Here is a 22021-nt window from a genome sequence, read left to right on the forward strand (position 1 = left end):
ACAAAACCAACTTTGGCTAAGTTCATAAAACCATTATAAGAAATTACTTGACAAGTTGAACCATGAAAATTAATGTAATTTAATTATGAAATGAAAATATAAAAATCTAATACGGATATACATATATCATATTTAATATTCTTGAATATCGAGGTAAAATATCATGTAGGTCTTTGTATTAAAAGTCGTATTGTATTTTGTTCTTTGGAAATTAGTTTTTATACATTAGATCAAAGAGTAAACAGGTTATTCTATTAAAAATTTCATCAATTTCTATTGTTCAAAATTGATCCCTATATGTCAAAATGAGGTACACATGGCACGACATGTGTAACTATCTGGTTATTTTGTTAACCATACTAATTTTTTATCCGTAAAATGATTCTTTCCAACAACAAGACTTTGCCACATTCTTTCAGCATCAACACAACTAGATTTCCTACTAACTACTAATAATTTCCATCTTTTATGTTAGTGTCGAAACCAATTTTTTTAAATAAAAAAAAGGGTTTGACTTTTTATTTAAAAATAAAAATTAAAACGGGAGTCACCACCGATATTTTTTGAGGTGTGATCGGATCACCTTGTAATTTAATCATTTTAATAAAACGTTTCAATTTTACTAAAACAATGATTTTGGTCTACGAAATTCGAGAAAAACGGATTCGAGAGTCGGTTATGTGCGAGGAAGGATTAGCACCCTCGTCACACCCAAAATTGGTACATAATTGATTAATTAATGTCTTAATATCGAAAGTTGAAAACTTGGAAAGAATTTAAAATATGATCTTTTTATTAATGTTAATAAAACGCTTGAATAAATTGAAAGGAGCATTAAAGGTCCTCTCGTCTCGAGCTAACAAAATGTCACATCCCGTAAGTTAGAACACGACATTTGAACTCTCGAGAAGAAGCTTGCCTTTTAATTAAATTTTTTATTTAAAAACTTATATATTTTAATCTCAAAAAGGATATTCGGTTGTTTAGGTTCAACGAGAAAATTGAAACCCCGTAAGTTAGGGTGCAATTTCTCGAATCTCCAAAAAACGGAACATTGCCTTATTTTGAAAATTTTCTTTTTTTCAATTTGAGTAAGAATTAATGTAATAGTTAACAATATACATGTTTAATTTATTCGAACATCGTGTGAAAGCGAACAAATGTTTTTTTTTAATCATAATGTATAGTACAATAATGATGAAATAATGTAAAATAACTATATGAGTAGAATATTTAAAAGGTAAACAATAAATAATGGAATACAACAATAGTAATGATGAAGTTATAATAACAACACCAAATAATAATAACGATAATCATATTAACTACTATTCTAATATTAAAAATAATAAAAGTGAATTGAACACTAATAATAATAATAATAATAATAATAATAATAATAATAATAATGAAATGTATAAACAAAGGAATAAATAACAATATAAATTCTAAATACAAGAAAAGTAAAGAAATAGAAAAATGAAAAAATATATAGATAAATAAATAAAACAGGACAACACAAAAAAATAATAATAAAAGCTTGAAACTAAACGGATAAGGATTAGATTGGAATTAAAATGAAATTTAGAATCTAAATTATAATAAAATAAATGAATAAACACAAAAAAGCACTAGATTGAAACTAGAATGGAATTTTTGGGGCATAAATTGGAATAAAAAATGAGGTAAAGAACCACACAGAAAAGCGTGAATAACATAGAGGGACCAAAAGGGAAAATATCCCCCCTTACAAAAGCACCACTTTATACGGGACCGAACTGAAATAAAAGAAAAATCATAGAGTAAAAATTGAAAATAAAAATAAACTGTATTAAAAATATGGAAAATGAGGAAGGACTAAAAACAAAAATTTCCCATTATAAAAAACACGCGGATTCTCCTTGGCGGGTCGGGTCAGCCGATCCCAGGGTAAAACGACGTCGTTTTGGCCACTGTGATTAAGGCCCAAAACGGCGCCGTTTCAATCCTTTATAAAACCAATTTTTTAAAAGAAAATTCATTTCTCCTCTTCTTTAAAAAAAAGAAAAAAAATAAAATCTCTCTCTCAGTTTTCCCTTCCAGCCATGGCTCCGGCCGCCAAACCACCGTGGATGCCGCCAGTCGACGGTGACGGCGCCGCCTTCCACGGTTGCCGGAAAATCGGAAAAGCCATTTGTTGGCTTTTCGACTCCCCGAACCCGAAAATTGCCGATTTTCATCGAAATCGACGGACTTCAACCGCTTACGGCAGCGCAAACACCGGAAAAGGTAAGATTTCGACCCTCTTTACTGTTTATTTTCTTTTAAAAAAGCTAGTAGAAATAAGAGCAGAAAAATAGAAAAAAGACAACCTTTTGCTCTCGTTTTTGATTTCGTGTGTATGTAAAAAGAATACATGGTGGTTTTCGTGGCTTTTATAGCCGAAAATACAACATTTTTTTTCTTTTTCTTTTTCTGTTTTTGCCATACACTATTTCTTTGCTGTTGTTGTCCTTTTTTTTTTGTCTTGCTTGCAGGTACGGAAGTTGACGTGGCGGTGGTGGCGCGCGGTGGTGGCACGTGTGGGAAGGGTGCGGCGGCGGCAGCTGAAGAGGGTTAGAGCTAGGGGTTTTTTTTTTTTTTGAAATGTTAAGATAGTGGGCTAGGGTTTGGTTAGGTTTTGGGCCGTTGGGTTTGTAATGGACTATAATGAAAAATTTTGACTTGTATTTTTATTTGTCTTTGGGCCTGTACAGTTAGGATATGTTCACATCAATAGATTTTCAGACAAGAACAAACTAGTTAGCTTCTGAATTTCTAAATTTATACATGATTAAGCCTCATTTCAAGTGTCTTGTTATGTCAGTTTTCTCTAGAAATATACTATTGTCTACAATAATTTAAACACAAGAAAACTATGATGGAGAACTAATAAGTTTAGATATTACATTTAAGTTCTTACTATTTCATTTCCACTATAAAATTGTCCACCAAAATTGATACTTACGTTGCAATGGGAGAAGAGAAAGAGTTTACAATCACAATGATCGAATCCTACACCTCATGCTAATCAATCGAGTCCTTCATATGATTAGCAATTATTTAACAATATTAATGAGTAAAAAAATTATAAAAATCAAACATTGACCAGCATTCAATTATTTGCAATAGAGTCAAAGTCAATGCCAAGAAAAGAAGTAACAGCATCCCTTAAAACAGCTTTGACTATGAAATCCAAAGCATTCTTCATCAGTGATCCTTCATTTTCCTTTCTCCCATTTGAACTTTCCCCATTTTCTTCTTTGTTAAACACTAACCCCTTTGCCACACCACCACTTTGTGATTGATTGAAATAACCCATTTTCCAATTCTCAAAGTTCATATTATTCACACACCCAACATGGTAACAATGTTTCCCACAACTCGAAATATAAGCCCACCCTTTCAATTTCCCTTTATAAATTTCCTTGTTTTGACATATCAAACACTTGGTTGAGGCCTTCACCTCAAGGTTAAGTCTCAATGACCCTCCGTTGAAATTGCCATTCAAGGTGCTTGGGAGCTCCAAACAACAAGGATGCAAATATGCTTCCTTGGATTTATACATGAAACCTTGGACATCTTTGCCACATGCTTTACAAGTTTTGCCTCGTTTCCCTTTCTTTTTGAACTTGAAGCTGCTGTTTTTGAAGAACGAATGGGTGGCGATAGGCTTGGCCAACCCACAATTTTCATGAAGATGAAAGTCACACTTCTTGTTATTGCATTGATAAGATGAACCGAAGCCTAGTTCTTTGCATCCGTCACACTGATATGGCTTTTCGGAATAGCTTAGCTCGAGCTTGTGGCGATGGCTGAAATGGTCTATCTCCGTGATTTTCATATCTTTTACGTTTGCCCTTTTGCAGCTCTTGTTTTTCACTGTTTCTAAAAAGTTGAAACATGCTTTTAAGGGTGTAATGCAAAGTCCAAGACGTAAGTGAAATAGAATTCATTTCTAAAATTCAAGCTGGATTCAATATAAAGATTGAACCGTAGCAAACTTAGCTTGATTAGAATTGTTTTAAGTTCTTCAACAACTCAAGCATTAAGATATAAAAATTCAAGTGATTCGATAACTCAGATTATTCGAGTTTAAGCTTAACTTAATAATAATTATATCAAATCCATATATTTTTTTAATCCAAATCCGAATAGTTTACAAACACAAATATATTGTTTACACCCTAAACATACAGATATCAAACATAAATTTGCATCTAACAATCCCCCTGAAAACACATACATGCAATCAAACATCATATATTACTAACCTTTCTACAAAATTAGAGAAGATGATTATTGGAATTGGATTTCGACAAAGCCAATCAAGGTAAATTAAAAAAAAAAAAGCAAGAAAAATCATGGAGATAAGTAATAGGGAGGGCTATGAAGACTTACCAGCAACAAAGATGAAAGATTATAGTAAACTCTTTGGTGTGAGACCGAGCTTGGAAATTCACCAGTAAGCTTTATAAGATTAATTAATTAGTTGAATTCTGATCTCCTTCATTTCCAAGCAAGTTCAGTTATGAGAATTTTTTTCTATTTCCAATTTTCCCAAAAGAATTGACTAATCAACCATTGGATTTCCCTTCTTCCAATTTTCGCATTATTTTATATATGAAAAATTAGAAAAAAAATCTAAAAATAAGGTTTAAAAGGGGAAAATAAGGTTTGAAAGGAGATGTATATCTTTTAGGGTGTGTTTGGATGAGAAATTTATAGGAAGAATTTCATTTGTATCAAAAATTTTAAAAAATTTAAAATCGAAATTATTTATTTGAGTAAATATATCAAAATATTTGGATAATTTAATAAAAGAATTTTAATAGTTCAAATTTATTTTCTAAATTCCATCTAAATACATTTTTTTTAAATTACTATTAATAATTAAACTTTAAAATTTATTTTTAATATGTATACTATGCGTATATCATGCTAATTCTATAATGATATATTTTTAAAATAAACAAATATCTATTGGTCAAACTTTCTTTTTCAATTTGGAGGTTGCTCTTAGTTGAATTGTGTGATTATAAATAACTCCCAATTTTCCAAAAAGAGTGGGAAAAGAAAAATAAAAATATGAAAAAATATTTCTTTCTAGATTTTTGGATGTTCTTGAATTTTATGATAACATGCTCGATGGAAATGTAGCTTCAGTAGAAAAGTTGGATAAATTGTTTAGGCTTGAACTAGGAGGAAACCATTTGGGACATGGGAGAGAAGGTGACTTGAACTTTCCTTGCACTTTAGTCAACAATACAAAACTAGGATTTCTATCTATAACCGAAAATAATTTTGGAGGGGAATTTCCAAAATGCATTAGCAATTTTTCTAGCACACTTCAGGGTTTATCATATAAATGCAATTGAGATATATTTGCTTGTATATATAATATATAATTATTATTTTGACCAAAACGATATAATTAAAGTATAAATATATGGGTTTGTATTCAGTACATTGAGAGTGTATTTTTTTATTTTACAACTAACTTTAAAAAATTGACATGTTTCTCTTTATTTTTAAATATTTATTTTTTTTAATATTTTACTATACTCGTATCATACTTGTATTTGTAGAAAGTGCTTCAATTATTGAATAGTAAAAGTCAGCATATATCCGTGTTTATTCAAGTAAGTATGAAATAAGTTGAGCAAGGAAAGGGCCATGCAAATGTCATCAGTCGCCAAAGTCCGAAAACTTGAACCAATTCACAAGGCAATCTCATCAATTGCTATCAAAGTAATTTATGTTCTATTTTGATTAAAATTTTAATCCATTTTAGTTTCTTCTTTAATGTATTCCGACATGTTTTGATCAATACCTATTAGTATTGGTGTGTATCAATACATATCAATTTATAAGATATTTTTTATTTTAATCCAACTTTCAATTTTTTATCTGAACCATTTAGTTTTTCTATAATTACATTTAAATTTAATAGTTAATAAATTAAATTATCGAACCTAATTAATAATTTTAAAATTATAAATATAGTCATATGAATCTAATTGAGGTATATTTATTTGCATATATACTATATAATATGTAATTTATTGTTTTGACCAAAGCAATATATAATTTATTATCAAACTAAAATTAGAGTATAAATATAAGGGTTTGAATTAGGTATAGAGGTGCTCATGGGTCGGGTCAAACCAAGTTCAGGCCAGGCTTAAACATGATATTAACATATTTTACGTTTGCCCAAGTTTGACCCAGCCCAAAATATGGGCCTAAAATTTTAGCCAAACCTCCTCACATTTGTAAAAGATTAACCCAAACCCATTTTAAGCACACCCATATTAATTTTAATTTTTTTAGAAAAATATTTATTTTATTTTATTTTAATATTTAATAATTTTATACATTTTTATTTAATAATTTTTTTTATATAGTCATCTTAACTTTATTTTAATGTTTATTAGTATAAGTTTATTTTTTTAGTGTGTTCTAAATTACATAATATATAAAAATAACATAATATAATTTATTATAAATTTAAAAATGGGTCGGGTCAGGCCGGGCTCGAGGGCCCGGGCCTTGAAGGTTTGGCCCAAGCCTAAGCTCGACCCATATTTTAAACGGGTCTACTATTTTTTCCCAACTTCATTTTTCGAGCCTAAATTTTTTGCCTAAACCCTCTCAAATTTCGAGTGAGCCTTTGGGCTTGGGCAAGTAGCCCAACCCATGAATAGGTCTAATTTGGTATATGATAGTGTATTTACATATAAATATATTCATATAGATGTAATTGAGGTATATTTGCTTGTATATATAATATATAATTTATTATTTTCACCAAAATAATGTATAATTCATTATCAAAATACAATTAGAGTATAAATATATGAGTTTGCATTTGGTATACTGACAGTGTATTTTTTATTATTTCACGAGTGCCCTTGAAAAATCGACATGTCTCTTTATTTTTATAGAATATAAATATATAGCTTTATTTTTTATTGGCCTAATAACAATTTTAGTCCTGCAGTGTTAACACATTATATCAAATTGTTTCTAAATCTAAAAAAAATAAATAAATTTAACTCTTAATATTAACAAATTTTATTATTTTAGTTCCATGTCTAAAAATTACAAAATATATTTAAAAATATTTTTATATTTACTTTTAAAATTTTAATTTATATTTAACTTTTTATAATTCATATTTACTTTTTCTTATCAATGAAAAACCTAAAAATTAAAATTATTTTTTTATTCAATATCTTTTAATTTAATTCTCTTTTTCTTTTGCTACATTAGTTCATCTCAAATGCCTCATTAAACCCCAAAACTCAAAATTAACAAATTTATAAATCCAGAAAAATGGTTGGGTTGATGACACCGACTACGATGGTCTTACTCTTTGCTATAGAGATAGCACCAAATTTAGGCTCTAGTGTTCTTGTGTTTTCACCATTTCTATCTCAAGCATTGGAGAGAGTTTGTAGGTCAAGGTCATGGCATTTGCTATTTCCAACTTCATCAATTGAATGAAAAAAAAAAACAAAAACAAAAAGGAAGATACTATTGAAAGTCATTTTAGGTGCAAAAATCGTAAAAATATTTTTATACTTTTTATGTTTTATAATCTATATTTACTTTTTAAAATTTTTAATATATTTTTAACATTTTTATAATATTATATAATTAGGACTCAAATGATAAATCTTGTAAACATTGAGGACTAAATTTATTATTAGGCCAATAAAACAAACCTTACGTTAAGCAACTAAGGGAAGAGTAATAAACATTAAAATTAGTAGCATCATATCTAAAATAATTAAAATTAACAATAAAAAATATGTTAATCAAGTATCAAGTATTTTATGTTCTATTTCGATTAAAATTTCAATGGATTTCGATTCTTCCGATGTGTTCGATATATTTCGATCAATACAAGTTTGTACCAATATGTACCGATCATACCAGTTTATACGATCATATATTTACATATAAATATATTCTTGTGAATGTAATTGAGATATATTTGCTTGTATATATAATATATAATTATTATTTTGACCAAAACGATATATAATTTATTAACAAACCAAAATTAGAGTATAAATATATGGGTTTGTATTTGGTACATTGAAAGTGTATATATATTTTTTATTCACAAGTAACTTTAAAAAATTGACATGTTTCTCTTTATTTTTAAATATTTATTTTTTTAACATTTTACTATACCCTCGTAGCATACTTGCATTTGCAGAGTCTAAAAACTCCACTGACAATGTACCAAATAATTTTTTATAAATATATAAACATGTAAATGAATATATAATTAATAAAAAAATTAAAAATTAAACTATAAATATATATTTACTTTAAAAATATTGATAAACTCAAAACTATACCCACTAGATAACAGAGAAGGGATTGTATAAAACTGTGATTTCACATCATCCCTATCTCTTTTCAATAAGAGAATGACAAATCAGATTGTTTTCCTGATTTGCAGCTTTTTTTCTCCTACAAAAATTCAAATTCAACAAAAAAATACTAAAAATCAGGGAAAAAAATCTGATTTATCATTCTCCTATTAGAAAGGGATAGGATTGAAGTAAAATTACAGTTTCATACAATCATTTTTCGTAGAAGGGATAATAAAACCAATACGCTTACTATACAATATTGACCACCATCATTAAAATGAAAAAAGAAAAGATGGATAATAAAATTGAATGTATAAAATCATCTCACGACTCGAGCTTTTTGGAAGCTGTAATTAGCCATTGGGGCAATCCTAAACATTGATTGATTGCAGTTGTCAAGCATTTGAGAAAAAGAAAACATGCTTAGTATAGCAAGTATGGAAAAAGTAACATGGACCATAAAAAGCAACATCAAGTGCATGCTTCTAACTAAAGCAGCCCCATCAGAGAAGTAGCTACATGACTTTCAGACTTGAACCGATTCACATAGGAGAATATCATACTTCCTAAACTACTTATATATTGCACTCTAATTCTTGTTGACGAGCCGAGCACTCAAATACGAATCATTTTCATCAATTAAGAAAGTGTTTCATGTTGATGGAGCTACCCAAAAAGTAATTTAAAATGGAAGACCAAAAGTGTAAAGCATATTTCATTTACTTTCTTACTTTCTAAATCACGCATCTGCTTTTCACGTGAAGTCTTTGGGTGTTCCTAATTGAAACAATAATTGTGAATGAGGGTGTTCCTACTGAAACTATCCAGTGTTTACTTTGAACTCACCCATTATCATTTTATTATTTATGAAATCATTGTTTAATTAAGTATATGCAATAAGTTGAGGAGCGGTGGCCCATGCAAATGGTACCCACATTTTGACGGTAGATATGAAATCAATGTTTAATTAAGAGTTTTTTACTCAAATAATAATAAAAATAATTAATTACGAAAAATGTATGGAAAATAGAATAATTACGAAAATAGATATTTATTATGGTATTCTGACGGTGCTGCTTGACATATTGGTGGCACCAGACTAAAAGGTGATGATCTAAAAACTCCAGAGACCTTATATTTAGTTTTTCTACCAAAAAGTATTTTTGTAAATAAACCAATTTCAACTGGAAATAAATTTTATTTATTTATTTTAAAATATTTATAATTTTATGAAAAATTTTATTTACAAACACGGTATAAAATTATAATTATAAAAGCTTTAGGAATATCTTATTATTTCGAGTTGGAGTTGGTTTACTTACAAAAATATTTTTTTAGTAGAAAAACATTTTAGACTAATTGATAAGAGGTCAATCTATTTTTGGTGTTAAAGAAGAATAAAAATTAATAATAAACAAGGGGTTTAGGGTGCAATTTACCATTTTAAACTTTGGTGCCGCCATACTGTCAGGCGGCACCCTTAAGCGCTTTTTCGGTTGCCAATTAAGAAAGGAAATTTGCATATGAGGTCCCTAGAATTTTTAGATCATCACATTTTAGTCAAGTGCTGCCAACATGTCAAGCAAGACCCTTCAAGCGTTTTTTCAGTTGCCAATTAAAAAAGAAAATTTACAGATAAGGTCTCTAAAATTTTTAGATCATCACATTTTAGTCTGATGCCGCCAATATGTCAAGCGACACCGTCAGAACATTATAACAAATGCCTATTTTCGTAATTATTCTATTTTCTATACTTTTTCATAATTAGTTATTTTTTATATTATTTAGGTAAAAAAAACCCTTTAATTAAGTAAATTTGTGGGCAACCACATCTACAACCAGATTCCTCAAGAATTGGTCGTGTACGAAGGCTGGAAACATTATATCTCACAAAATATTTTCAACAATTTATCCAATTTATTAACAATTAGTGTATTATTTTAGTTTTTTACGACCTTTTCACTTTAATCCTTAATTTTTTACCCCAATCAATACTTAAAAAAATATTTTTTTGAGTGATCAATACGAAAGTACCTTAAAAGTTAAGTGACTAACAAGACAGTTTACCCAATTTTAAATTAGTATATGGTAAATTTACACTTTGGTCCTCTCATAAATAAAAAAAATTGATTTAGTCTCTTAAAATTAAAAAAATATACGCTATTAAAATGATAAAATTATTTTTTTACTACTACAAAATTAAACAACCTAACTCCGGCCCCTTCAAAAAAAAAAAATTTGGCTTCACCCTTAGATGTCCTTACCTTCAAATTTGGATCTTCATTGTAAAAAAGAAAAATATAGTTTCTGGCTATGAAAAGTAAACAAAGTTGATTTGAAATATGGTGATGAACCATGACTGATTAATTGTGACCCTACTGAAACTATCCAGAGTTTACTTTAAGTCACCCATTCTAAGTTAAGGAACGGAGGCTCATGCAAATGGTACCCACATCACTTTTACAAGTCTGAACTAATTGACGAATACTTTTAGGTAAACATCGTACTTTTCTTTTCTACGAGTAGAAAATATATTGACCATAAAGACCAACCCCAAGTAGACGCATTTAACTAAAGCAGGCCCATGACAGTGATAGAATACGATCATATCATTATTCTAAAACTATATATTTAACTAAAGCAGGCCCATGACAGTGATAGAATACGATCATATCATTATTCTAAAACTATATATTGCACTCTGCTTCTTCATGATGAACCACCCACTCTCATTTACAAATCAATCTTATCATTTAACAATTTGTTTCAAGTTGATGGAGCCATCAAAAAAGCATTTTCAAGCGTCCAACTCTTTTTTCCTTGTGATTCTTCTCTCATTCTTCAACTTGCAGCGTCTTCACTTGCTTAGTTTAGCAACAGCAAGCCCTGTAGTTAGAGGAAATGACACTGATCAACAAGCTTTACTCCAGTGCAAAGCCAAGATAACTGGTGATCAACTCAACATTATGGAGTCCTGGAATAGCTCCATTCACTTCTGTCAATGGATCGGTGTTACATGCGGTCGCAAGCATCAAAGAGTCACCAAGTTGAAACTTCGATTCCTCAAACTCTCTGGATCATTGTCACCCTACATTGGAAATTTGAGCTTCCTCAGGGAGTTGGATCTTGCGGCCAACAGCTTCCACAACCAAATTCCTCAAGAAATCGGTGGTTTAAGAAGACTGGAAACATTAGACCTCTCCAATAACTCCATCAGTGGTGAAATTCCGTCCAATTTATCTGCTTGTTCTAAGCTTATATTTGTTGATATGACAAACAACCAGCTAACGGGAGAAATACCTGCTTTGCTGGGTCTCTTGTCAAACCTAAAAGTATTGGGTTTTTTCAACAATAGTTTGAGAGGTAATATCCCACCTTCACTGGGGAACTTGTCATCGCTGGAGAGGCTTGGTTTAACGTATAATGCATTAAGTGGGATTATACCTGAATCTTTTGGACGACTGAGAAACCTTTCATTTTTCACCATATTCGGAAATGCGATTTCTGGTATTGTTCCTGTCCCAATGTTCAATCTCTCCAATATTAGAATTTTTGATATTGGTGCAAACAGGATTGAAGGTACTCTTCATTCTGATTTAGAAATCAATATGCCTCATGTTGAGTTCTTTTCTGTAGGGGATAACCAAATCTCTGGGCAAATTCCACTTTCAATATCCAGTGCCCCGAATTTGGATGTTCTTGAATTTTATGATAACATGCTCGATGGAAATGTACCTTCATTAGAAAAGTTGGATAACTTGTTTAGGCTTGAACTAGGAGGAAACCATTTGGGACATGGGAGAGAAGGTGACTTGAACTTTCTTTGCACTTTAGTCAACAATACAAAACTAGGATTTCTATCTATAACCGAAAATAATTTTGGAGGGGAATTTCCAAAATGCATTAGCAATTTTTCTAGCACACTTCAGGGTTTATCGATGAGTTGGAACAACATTTTGGGAAAAGTCCCGGATGAGATTGGAAATCTCATCAATTTGGAGGTGCTAGACTTAGCAAAAAATCAACTATTAGGACCCATTCCCTTTGATATTGGGAGGCTTTGGAAGCTAAATATATTTTACGCTCACAGTAATTATCTCTTTGGCACTATTCCCCACTCCATTGGAAATTTAACAGAGTTAACCGAACTCGTTTTATATTTTAACAATCTTCAGGGCAGCATTCCTTTAGGTCTAGGTAATTGCAAAAATTTGATTCTATTGGATCTTTCTCATAATAATCTTAGTGGGCCAATACCCCCCGCAATACTAGGACTATCATCCTTGTCCATTTTACTAAGCCTATCGTCAAACTCTTTGACTGGTAAGCTTCCTGTTGAAGTAGAAAAACTGAAAAATCTAGGCCAACTGGATGTTTCTCACAACAGGTTATCTGGTTTGCTTCCAAACAACCTTGGGAGTTGTGTAAGTCTGGTCGAGCTGTATTTGGAGGGCAATTTGTTTGAAGGGCCAATTCCTCCATATTTGAGTTCATTGAGGGGGCTTGAGGCATTCGATGCATCCAACAATAATCTTTCTGGTGGGATTCCAGAATTTCTTGTGAGGTTTGGGACATTAAAGTACTTAAATCTCTCTTTCAACAATTTTGAAGGAGTGGTACCAAGTGAAGGAGTGTTCAAGAATACAAGTGCTATATTTGTTGAGGGAAATAATAAGCTTTGCGGAGGCATCCCTGAGTTACACTTGTCAAGATGTAACTCCAAAGCATCATCAAAAACTTCCCTTAAATTGAAGATCACAATAATTGTTGTGATTTCAGGAGTGACTTTAGTATTCTCTATTCTGCTCATAATTTGGTTTAGAAAGAAAAAGAGAAGAAGCCAACGACAACTCACGCAGAAAATTCCCTTCTACAGTTATCATACCAAAGCATCCTAAGGGCTACAGACGGATTCTCCCCTCAGAATTTGGTTGGTTTGGGAAGTTTCGGATCTGTATACAAAGGAATTCTTGAAGCGAATGGAGCAGTTATTGCAGTAAAGGTGCTTAATCTTCTGAATCATCGAGCTTCCAGGAGTTTCTTGGTTGAATGCGAGGCTTTGAAGAGCATTCGACATCGTAATCTTGTCAAGGTATTAGCAGCCATTTCAGGTATCGATTATCAAGGCAATGATTTTAAAGCATTGGTTTATGAGTTCATGGAAAATGGAAGCTTGGAGGATTGGCTACATTCATCTGTTGGCATGAATGAACCAGAGACGATGAGAAACCTAAACTTCATTCAAAGAGTTAATGTGGCCGTAGATGTTGCTCATGCACTGGAATATCTGCACCATCGTTGTGAGACGCCGATCATTCATTGTGACCTCAAGCCAAGCAATATTCTACTCGATGAAGAAATGGTTGGCCATATCAGTGACTTCGGCTTAGCAAAAATCCTTTCTGGAGATGAGCTTAACTATTCTGCTAATGAATCGAGCTCCCTTGGATTAAGAGGAACTATCGGCTATGCTCCACCTGGTACGTTCACTTTTTTCATTTCTTTCATTATTTAAAAGAAAAAAAATCCATCTAAAAGCAGTCTTGTTGTATATTTAGAGGTCTTCCACTACAATTATTTATATATGTATTTTGTGACGAATTAATAATAGAATATGGCATGGGAAGCGAGTTGTCAACAAACGGTGATGTATATAGCTATGGCATCCTCTTGTTAGAGATGTTAACAGGGAAAAGGCCAACGAATGAAAGGTTCAAAGAAGGTTTAAGTCTTCACAACTTTGTCAAAGCTGCTTTGCCCAATCGAGTGGTTGAGATTATAGATCCCATTCTTCTTCAAGAGAGTGTCAGAGGAGGAACAGTAGGCGACATCACTCTTAATGAAAACAACCTGGGAAACGACAAATATCTTCAATGCTTGAATTCGATATTCAAAATAGGACTCACTTGTTCTGCTGAATCACCGAGTGAACGGATGGACATGAGTGATGTTGTTACCAAGCTTTGTTCTATTAGGGACAAGCTTCTCCGTCCAACTCGATTGTATCGTGGGATTAGAACTGCATATGATGCTAAACCAACAGGTAATAATGTCTTATTATCTTAGCAAAATACTCGATCATTTCATCACTTAAAGGCACATTTCGGCTACTTTTCTGATGACATGATGTTAAGAAATGGCTTAAAATTGGTAGTGGATTGTTGTTGTTGGTAGTGGGTTGTTGGTGGTAGTGGATTAGTGGATGGTTGTTGGTGTCCATTTTCAACCACAAATCTTTGCCAAAGTTTTGGACAATTATGTCCTTGAACTCTCTTATAAATAGAGAGGTTCATTAGCCATATTCATCATCCCAAACCAAGAGAGAGCAAAGCTTGTTCTTTGAAAGCTAGGATTTTAGCTTTCGGGTTTTCTATAGGGGTTGAGAGTTGTGAGGTTCTCGGGTTGTGTCTTGAGTGTAAAACACTTGTAATCTTCATCTTGTTATAGTGAAATTTCTTTTCGCCTCTGCCCGTGGACGTAGGCATTAAAGCCGAACCACGTAAATCCTTGTGTTCACTTTATTTTTCGTTCCGGTCAATTTACTTGTAGTCATATCGGAGTTCTCGAATCGATCCTTTCCGCAACAAATTGGTATCAGAGCGTAGTTGAAGGAGTGATAATATTTTCTGAATTGCCCTGTGACTGCAGCTTTGTCTGATCTTTCACATCAGGAAGAAAATATTATCATTCATTCAAAGGTTCCAAATTATGGCTACAAGTGTTTCATCGACTAAGTATGATGTCGAGAAATTTACCGGGAAAAATAGTTTCAGTTTATGGCGCATCAAGATGCGGGCAGTGCTGGTTCAACAAGGATTGCTAAAAGCATTGTCTGGTAAAGATAAATTACCAAGCACGCTTTCGGAAGAGCAAAAGGATGACATGCTAGAAAGAGCACATAGTGCTATTCTGCTATGTCTAGGAGATGAAGTGCTACGAGAAGTAGCGGATGAGAAAACCGCGTCCGGTTTGTGGCTCCGGTTAGAGAGCAAGTACATGACGAAGTCATTGACGAACCGGCTCTACCTCAAGCAAAGACTCTATGCCCTGAAGATGGAGGAAGGTACACCTGTTTCCCAGCACCTGGATAAATTCAATTCCATTATCATGGATTTGAATAATATCGATAACAAAATCGATGATGAGGACCAAGCAATAATTGTTTTGTGTTCTTTGCCTCCCTCGTATGAGAATTTTGTTGATACAATGATGTACGGTCGTGATGACCTGACTCTAGAGGAGGTGAAAAATGCCTTAAGTTCCAGTGAGTTGAGGAAGAAAATCACTGGTAAGGTGGTCGAAAACAATGAAGGCGAAGGCTTGGTTGCTCGAGGAAGATCCAAGGCAAAGGGTGGAAGTTCAAGTAAAAGCCATCCTAGATCGCAGTCCAAGAAGAGAATACAGTGCTACTACTGTAAGAAGTACGGGCACATGAAGGTAGATTGTCCGAAAAGGAAGGAGAAATCAGAATCACAGGAGCAACAAAATGATCGTGCGAATGTAGCTGATGCAGATTCTTCAAGTGATGCCGAGATCGTTCTTGCAGTATCCGACTCTTACGCTGGTGGGAGATGGATTCTTGATACGGGAGCTACATTTCATATAAGTACTTCGAAAGATGCATTCTCAACATACGAGAAGCATTCTGGTTCAGTACTAATGGGAAATGACCACGCATGTCAAGTCATGGGGATTGGCACAGTTCGTATAAAGATGTTTGACGGTATTGTTAGAACTCTAACTGATGTTCGGCACATTCCAGAAATGAAGAAAAATTTGATCTCTTTGAGTACGTTGGACAAGAAAGGCTTTCGGTACTCTGCTGAAGGTGGAGTTCTCAAGGTATTCTCGGGTGCTTTGACTGTGATACGTGGTAATTTGGAGCGGGGCCTTTACTTCCTCGATGGTTCCTCGGTTACAGGTGTTGCGGGAGTGTCATCATCAGATGATCTAGATTCTGACACCACGAAGTTATGGCATATGCGGCTCGGGCATATGAGCGAGAGAGGCTTATCGGTGCTAAGCAAACGAGGATTATTGTCTGGGCAGTGTACAGGAAAGTTGAATTTCTGTGAGCACTGCGTCTTCGGTAAGCAGACTCGGGTAAAGTTCAGCACTGGGATTCACAAGACAAAAGGCACAGTGGATTACTTCCATTCTGACCTTTGGGGGCCTTCTCCGACAATTTCTAAAGGTGGTTACAGATATCTGCTTACCTTTATCGATGATTACTCGAGAAAGGTTTGGGTGTATTTTCTGAAGAGCAAGTATGAGGTTCTCATCAACTTCAAGCAATTTAAAGCTTTGATCGAAAATCAAACAGGAAAGAAGATCAAGCGATTCCGGACGGATAATGGCTTGGAGTTTTGCTCAGGTGAATTCAATGAGTTCTGCAAAAATGAAGGAATAGTGAGACACCGCACTGTTCGTCGAACACCACAACAAAATGGAGTTGCAGAACGCATGAATAGAACTCTCTTGGAGCGAGCTCGTTGCATGCGATCAAATGCTGGGCTCGGTGAAGAATTTTGGGCTGAAGCTGTTAATACTGCTTGTTATTTGGTTAACAGATCTCCGTCAACAGCTATTGAGCTGAAGACTCCTGAGGAAGTATGGTCTGGTTCTCCTGCTGATTACTCTGGTTTAAGAGTGTTTGGCTGCCCTGCGTATGCTCATGTAAATGAGGGAAAACTCAAACCGAGGGCGAAGAAATGCATATTTCTTGGATACGGCCAAGGGGTGAAAGGATACAGGTTGTGGTGTCCTGATCCGGTTTCGTCCAAGTTCATCATCAGCAGAGATGTGACTTTTGATGAGTCATCCATGCTTCGATCCACCACAAATTCCCGGGAAAAGGAGGAGTCAGATAGAATGGGAGATCACGGTGTTGAGAAGCAGGTGGAGTGTCAGGTGGACGCTCCAATTCCTACGGAAGGTACTTCAGTCCAGGATGATCAAGTTGAGGTGCAAGATTCCGATGAAGATGAGTCACCTCAAGAAAAACCATATAGCATTGCCACTGGAAGAACGAAGAGACAAATCAAACCAAATCCGCGTTACGCTAATCTGGTGTCTTTCGCGCTCAGTGTGGCGGAGTCCATTGGTATAGAACCTTCCAGTTATAATGAGGCTGTCACGTGTGATGAGTCGGCACAGTGGGAAATTGCTATGAGTGAGGAGATAGAATCTCTTCACAAGAACCATACTTGGGAGTTGGTTAAGCCGCCAAGTAACCAGAAGATAGTTGGTTGCAAATGGGTCTTCAAGAAAAAGGAAGGCATCCTAGGGGTTGAAGCAACTAGATTCAAGGCACGATTGGTTGCTAAAGGCTTCACTCAGAAAGAGGGGATTGACTACAATGAAGTTTTCTCCCCAGTCGTAAAGCATTCTTCCATTCGTGTATTACTTGCCATGGTGGCCAAGTCTGATCTAGAACTTGAGCAGCTTGACGTAAAAACGGCGTTCTTGCATGGTGAGCTCGAGGAAACAATCTACATGCGTCAACCAGAGGGTTTTACAGTTCCTGGTAAAGAAGACCATGTCTGTCTATTAAAGAAGTCTTTATATGGATTGAAACAATCCCCAAGGCAGTGGTACAAGCGGTTTGATAGCTTCATGATTCAGCATGGTTACACAAGATGTGACTATGATGCTTGTGTCTATCATCGGAAGCTCTCAGATGGTTCGCACATTTATTTGTTGCTGTATGTTGATGACATGTTAATTGCTTCCAAAAACATGTCGGAAATCAACAAGTTAAAGTCGCAGTTGAGTGGTGAGTTCGAGATGAAGGATCTGGGTGCTGCCAAGAAAATTTTGGGCATGGATATTCACAGAGATCGCAAGGCGGGCAAGCTTCGTGTGTCGCAGAAGAACTACATTGAAAAGGTTCTTCAACGCTTCGGCATGGATAAAGCGAAAACTGTGAGTACTCCGTTGGCACCACATTTCAAACTCTCTGCAGAGTTGTCACCAAAATCTGATGAAGAAAAGCAGCAAATGTCTCACATTCCATACTCGAGTGCAGTTGGAAGCGTGATGTATGCAATGGTTTGCACTCGTCCAGACATTTCACATGCAGTTAGTGTGGTCAGCAGATACATGAGTTGTCCTGGCAAGGAACACTGGCAGGCCGTGAAATGGATTCTCAGGTACTTGAGAGGTTCTGCAGATTTATGCTTGGTATATGATCAGAGTGACTGCACTAGCAGTGTCACGGGCTATGTGGACTCTGATTATGCTGGAGATCTGGACAAAAGAAGATCTCTGACGGGTTATGTTTTCACTTATTCTGGAGGAGCCATTAGTTGGAAAGCTGTGTTACAGTCTACCGTAGCCTTATCTACGACTGAGGCGGAATATATGGCGTTAGCAGAAGCAGTGAAAGAAGCATTGTGGATGAAAGGTCTAGTAAGCAGTTTGGGTTTACAACAGGATTTCACTGTTGTATTTTGCGATAGCCAGAGTGCCATACATCTGACTAAAAATCAGATGTTTCATGAACGGACCAAACACATTGATGTCAGATATCATTTTGTTCGGGAACATGTTACGCAAGGTGACATTGTTATCAGCAAGGTTGCTACCGAGAAGAATCCTGCAGATATGTTAACTAAGGTGATCCCTGCATATAAGTTCAAGCATTGCTTGGACTTGATAGGTATTCGGGATTGATTAGCGCCAGAGAGGCGTTTGGAAGAGGTGATCCAGTTCGAGGAATTCACTATGATGTTCAGCTTGGTAAATTTCAAGCCAAGGTGGAGATTTGTTAAGAAATGGCTTAAAATTGGTAGTGGATTGTTGTTGTTGGTAGTGGGTTGTTGGTGGTAGTGGATTAGTGGATGGTTGTTGGTGTCCATTTTCAACCACAAATCTTTGCCAAAGTTTTGGACAATTATGTCCTTGAACTCTCTTATAAATAGAGAGGTTCATTAGCCATATTCATCATCCCAAACCAAGAGAGAGCAAAGCTTGTTCTTTGAAAGCTAGGATTTTAGCTTTCGGGTTTTCTATAGGGGTTGAGAGTTGTGAGGTTCTCGGGTTGTGTCTTGAGTGTAAAACACTTGTAATCTTCATCTTGTTATAGTGAAATTTCTTTTCGCCTCTGCCCGTGGACGTAGGCATTAAAGCCGAACCACGTAAATCCTTGTGTTCACTTTATTTTTCGTTCCGGTCAATTTACTTGTAGTCATATCGGAGTTCTCGAATCGATCCTTTCCGCAACACATGATGTGCTTAAGTAAATCCTTGTTTCTTAAGTTGCAGGCATCTAAGGGGTGGTATGGATGACTTGAGATGCTTAGGTCCGGAAAAGTGCTCGCTATTCTCTTTTCTTTTGTTCACATTCCACTTAAAGAAACGAGAATAAATATGGAGTTTTTCCAGTACTAGATCCTCCTCAAATCAGACTTTTGTAACAATGTTGTTCTGGATCTTATTGTATCAATAATGTTATTGAACATGTCAATCAATGGCTATTCATGGGAACTTTATGCTGTTGGAATTGATAATCTTGTATTATATCCCCAAAAGGTCTTGAACAATAAGACTAGCGGTTCTTTTTCTTTTCTTTCAATGAACAGCAAATTCAACTGTTGTGTCGATGTATCGACATCAAACGGCAAAAACCCATTATGAAAATCAACCCACTATAAAAATATAGAACCCTCATTGACAAGGAGAGAAAAGACTTGACATACAAGCAGGGGTCACTACCCACTGCATATATGTATTGACAGAAGTTTCAAAAGGGTTACTTCCCATATTTTTACTTCAATTTTGCTTTTTTTTTCCAACAAATAAAAAGAATAAAAATATTGTTATGAACTAAATTCAATGACTATTTCATAGTTGAATGAAAAAGATTAAAAACCATTGATTTTAATCACTAGAAATAGGAATAACTTGATTCTGTAATCCCTCCATTTTTTTGCTCAGCCTATCATTCTTCCATTGCTAATTTTGAATTGCTAATTTTAATCAGTTTGTTCTATTTTGGTCACCCAACTTTACGAAATTAAATATTATATTCACTCTTGCAATCAACTTAGTAATAGACTTCTAACATGGAGTTTTTTATTGGCCTAATAACAATTTAAGTCCTGCACTGTTAACACATTCTATCAATTTGTTTCTAAATCTAAAAAAAAAACAATAAATTTAGCTCTCAATGTTTACAAATTTTATCATTTTAGTTCCATGTCTAAAAATTACAAAATATTTTTAAAAATATTTTTATATTTACTTTTAAAATTTTTAATTTATATTTAACTTTTTATAATCCATATTTACTTTTTCTCATCAATGAAAAACCCAAAAATTAAAATTATTTTTTATTCAATATCTTTTAATTTAATTCTCTTTTTCTTTTGCTACATCTCAAATGCCTCATTAAACCCCCCAAAAAAAACTCAAAATTAACAAATTTTTAAATCTAGAAAAATGGTTGGGTTGATAACACCGACTACGACGGCCTTACTCTTTGCTTCAGAGATAGTACCATATTTAGGCTATAGTGTTCTCGTGTTTTCACCATTTCTAACTCAAGCATTGGAGAGAGATTGTAGGTCAAGGTCATGGCATGCTTTGCTATTTCCAACTTCATCAATTGAATGAAAAATAGAACAAAAAGGAAGATACTATTGGAAGTCATTTTAGGTACAAAAATCTTAAAAATATTTTTATACTTTTTATGCTTTTACAATCAATATTTACTTTTTAAAATTTTTAATATATTTTTAACATTTTTATAATATTATATAATTAGGACTCAAATGAAAAATCTTGTAAATATTGAGGACTAAATTTGTTAATTTTTTTAGATTTAAACTCAAATTGATAGAATATGTAAACATAGGAGGATTAAATTTATTATTAGGCCAATAAAACAAACCTCACGTTAAGCAACTAAGGGAAGAGTAATAAACATTAAAATTAGTAGCATCATATCTAAAAATAATTAAAATTAACAATAAAAAATATGTTAATTAAGTATCAAGTATTTTATGTTCTATTTCGATTAAAATTTCAATGGATTTCGATTCTTCCGATGTGTTCGATTTATTTCGATCAATACAAGTTTGTACCAATATGTACCGGTCCATACCAGTTTATACGATTATATATTTACATATAAATATATTCTTGTGAATGTAATAGAGATATATTTGCTTGTATATATAATATATAATTATTATTTTGACCAAAAAGATATATAATTTATTAACAAATTAAAATTAGAGTATAAATATATGGGTTTGTATTCGGTACACTGAAAGTGTATATATTTTTATTTCACAAGTAACATTAAAAAATTGACATGTTTCTCTTTATTTTTAAATATTTATTTTTAAATATTTTACTATACTCTCCTAGCATACTTGCATTTGTAGAGTCTAAAAACTCCACTGACAATGTACCAAATAATTTCTTATAAATATATAAAACATGTAAATGTACATATAATTAATAAAAAATTAAAAATTAAACTATAAATATATATATTTACTTAAAAATATCGATAAACTCAAAACTATACCCACTAGATAATAAAGCTAAATTATAGTGGTAAATTTATATTTAGTTTAAAAGTACAATAACAAATATTAATT

General features: G+C 33.4%; 2 protein-coding genes across 2 annotated transcripts; one reads left to right on the forward strand and one right to left on the reverse strand.

The window, feature by feature from the left end:
- Positions 1–2923: 2923 nt before the first annotated feature.
- On the reverse strand, positions 2924–4643 carry LOC107939504 (uncharacterized). The gene is made up of 2 exons (XM_016872848.2): positions 4420–4643; positions 2924–3906 (listed from the first exon to the last, which is right to left on the reverse strand). Exon 2 carries the CDS (start codon positions 3860–3862, stop codon positions 3134–3136), a length of 729 nt encoding a protein of 242 aa, XP_016728337.1. The 5' UTR covers positions 3863–3906; positions 4420–4643; the 3' UTR covers positions 2924–3133.
- A 6542-nt stretch (positions 4644–11185) lies between these two features.
- On the forward strand, positions 11186–19953 carry LOC107934371 (probable LRR receptor-like serine/threonine-protein kinase At3g47570). Its single transcript, XM_041102036.1, has 4 exons — positions 11186–13192; positions 13234–13891; positions 14023–14454; positions 19671–19953. Exons 1-4 carry the CDS (start codon positions 11186–11188, stop codon positions 19682–19684), a joined length of 3111 nt encoding a protein of 1036 aa, XP_040957970.1. The 3' UTR covers positions 19685–19953.
- Positions 19954–22021: the final 2068 nt, after the last annotated feature.

The sequence above is a fragment of the Gossypium hirsutum genome, chromosome D10 (genome assembly GCF_007990345.1).
Source record: "Gossypium hirsutum isolate 1008001.06 chromosome D10, Gossypium_hirsutum_v2.1, whole genome shotgun sequence".
NCBI classification, from domain to species: Eukaryota; Viridiplantae; Streptophyta; class Magnoliopsida; order Malvales; family Malvaceae; genus Gossypium; species Gossypium hirsutum.

Excerpts from the sequence above, each read along its gene's own strand:
- LOC107939504 (XM_016872848.2), bottom strand. The coding sequence starts at position 3,862 with ATGAAAATCACGGAGATAGACCATTTCAGCCATCGCCACAAGCTCGAG.
- LOC107934371 (XM_041102036.1), top strand. The coding sequence starts at position 11,186 with ATGGAGCCATCAAAAAAGCATTTTCAAGCGTCCAACTCTTTTTTCCTT. Across the intron at positions 13,193-13,233 it reads TAATTGTTGTGATTTCAGGA|AAAGAAAAAGAGAAGAAGCC; the intron begins GTGACTTTAGTA and ends AATTTGGTTTAG. Across the intron at positions 13,892-14,022 it reads TATCGGCTATGCTCCACCTG|AATATGGCATGGGAAGCGAG; the intron begins GTACGTTCACTT and ends AATTAATAATAG.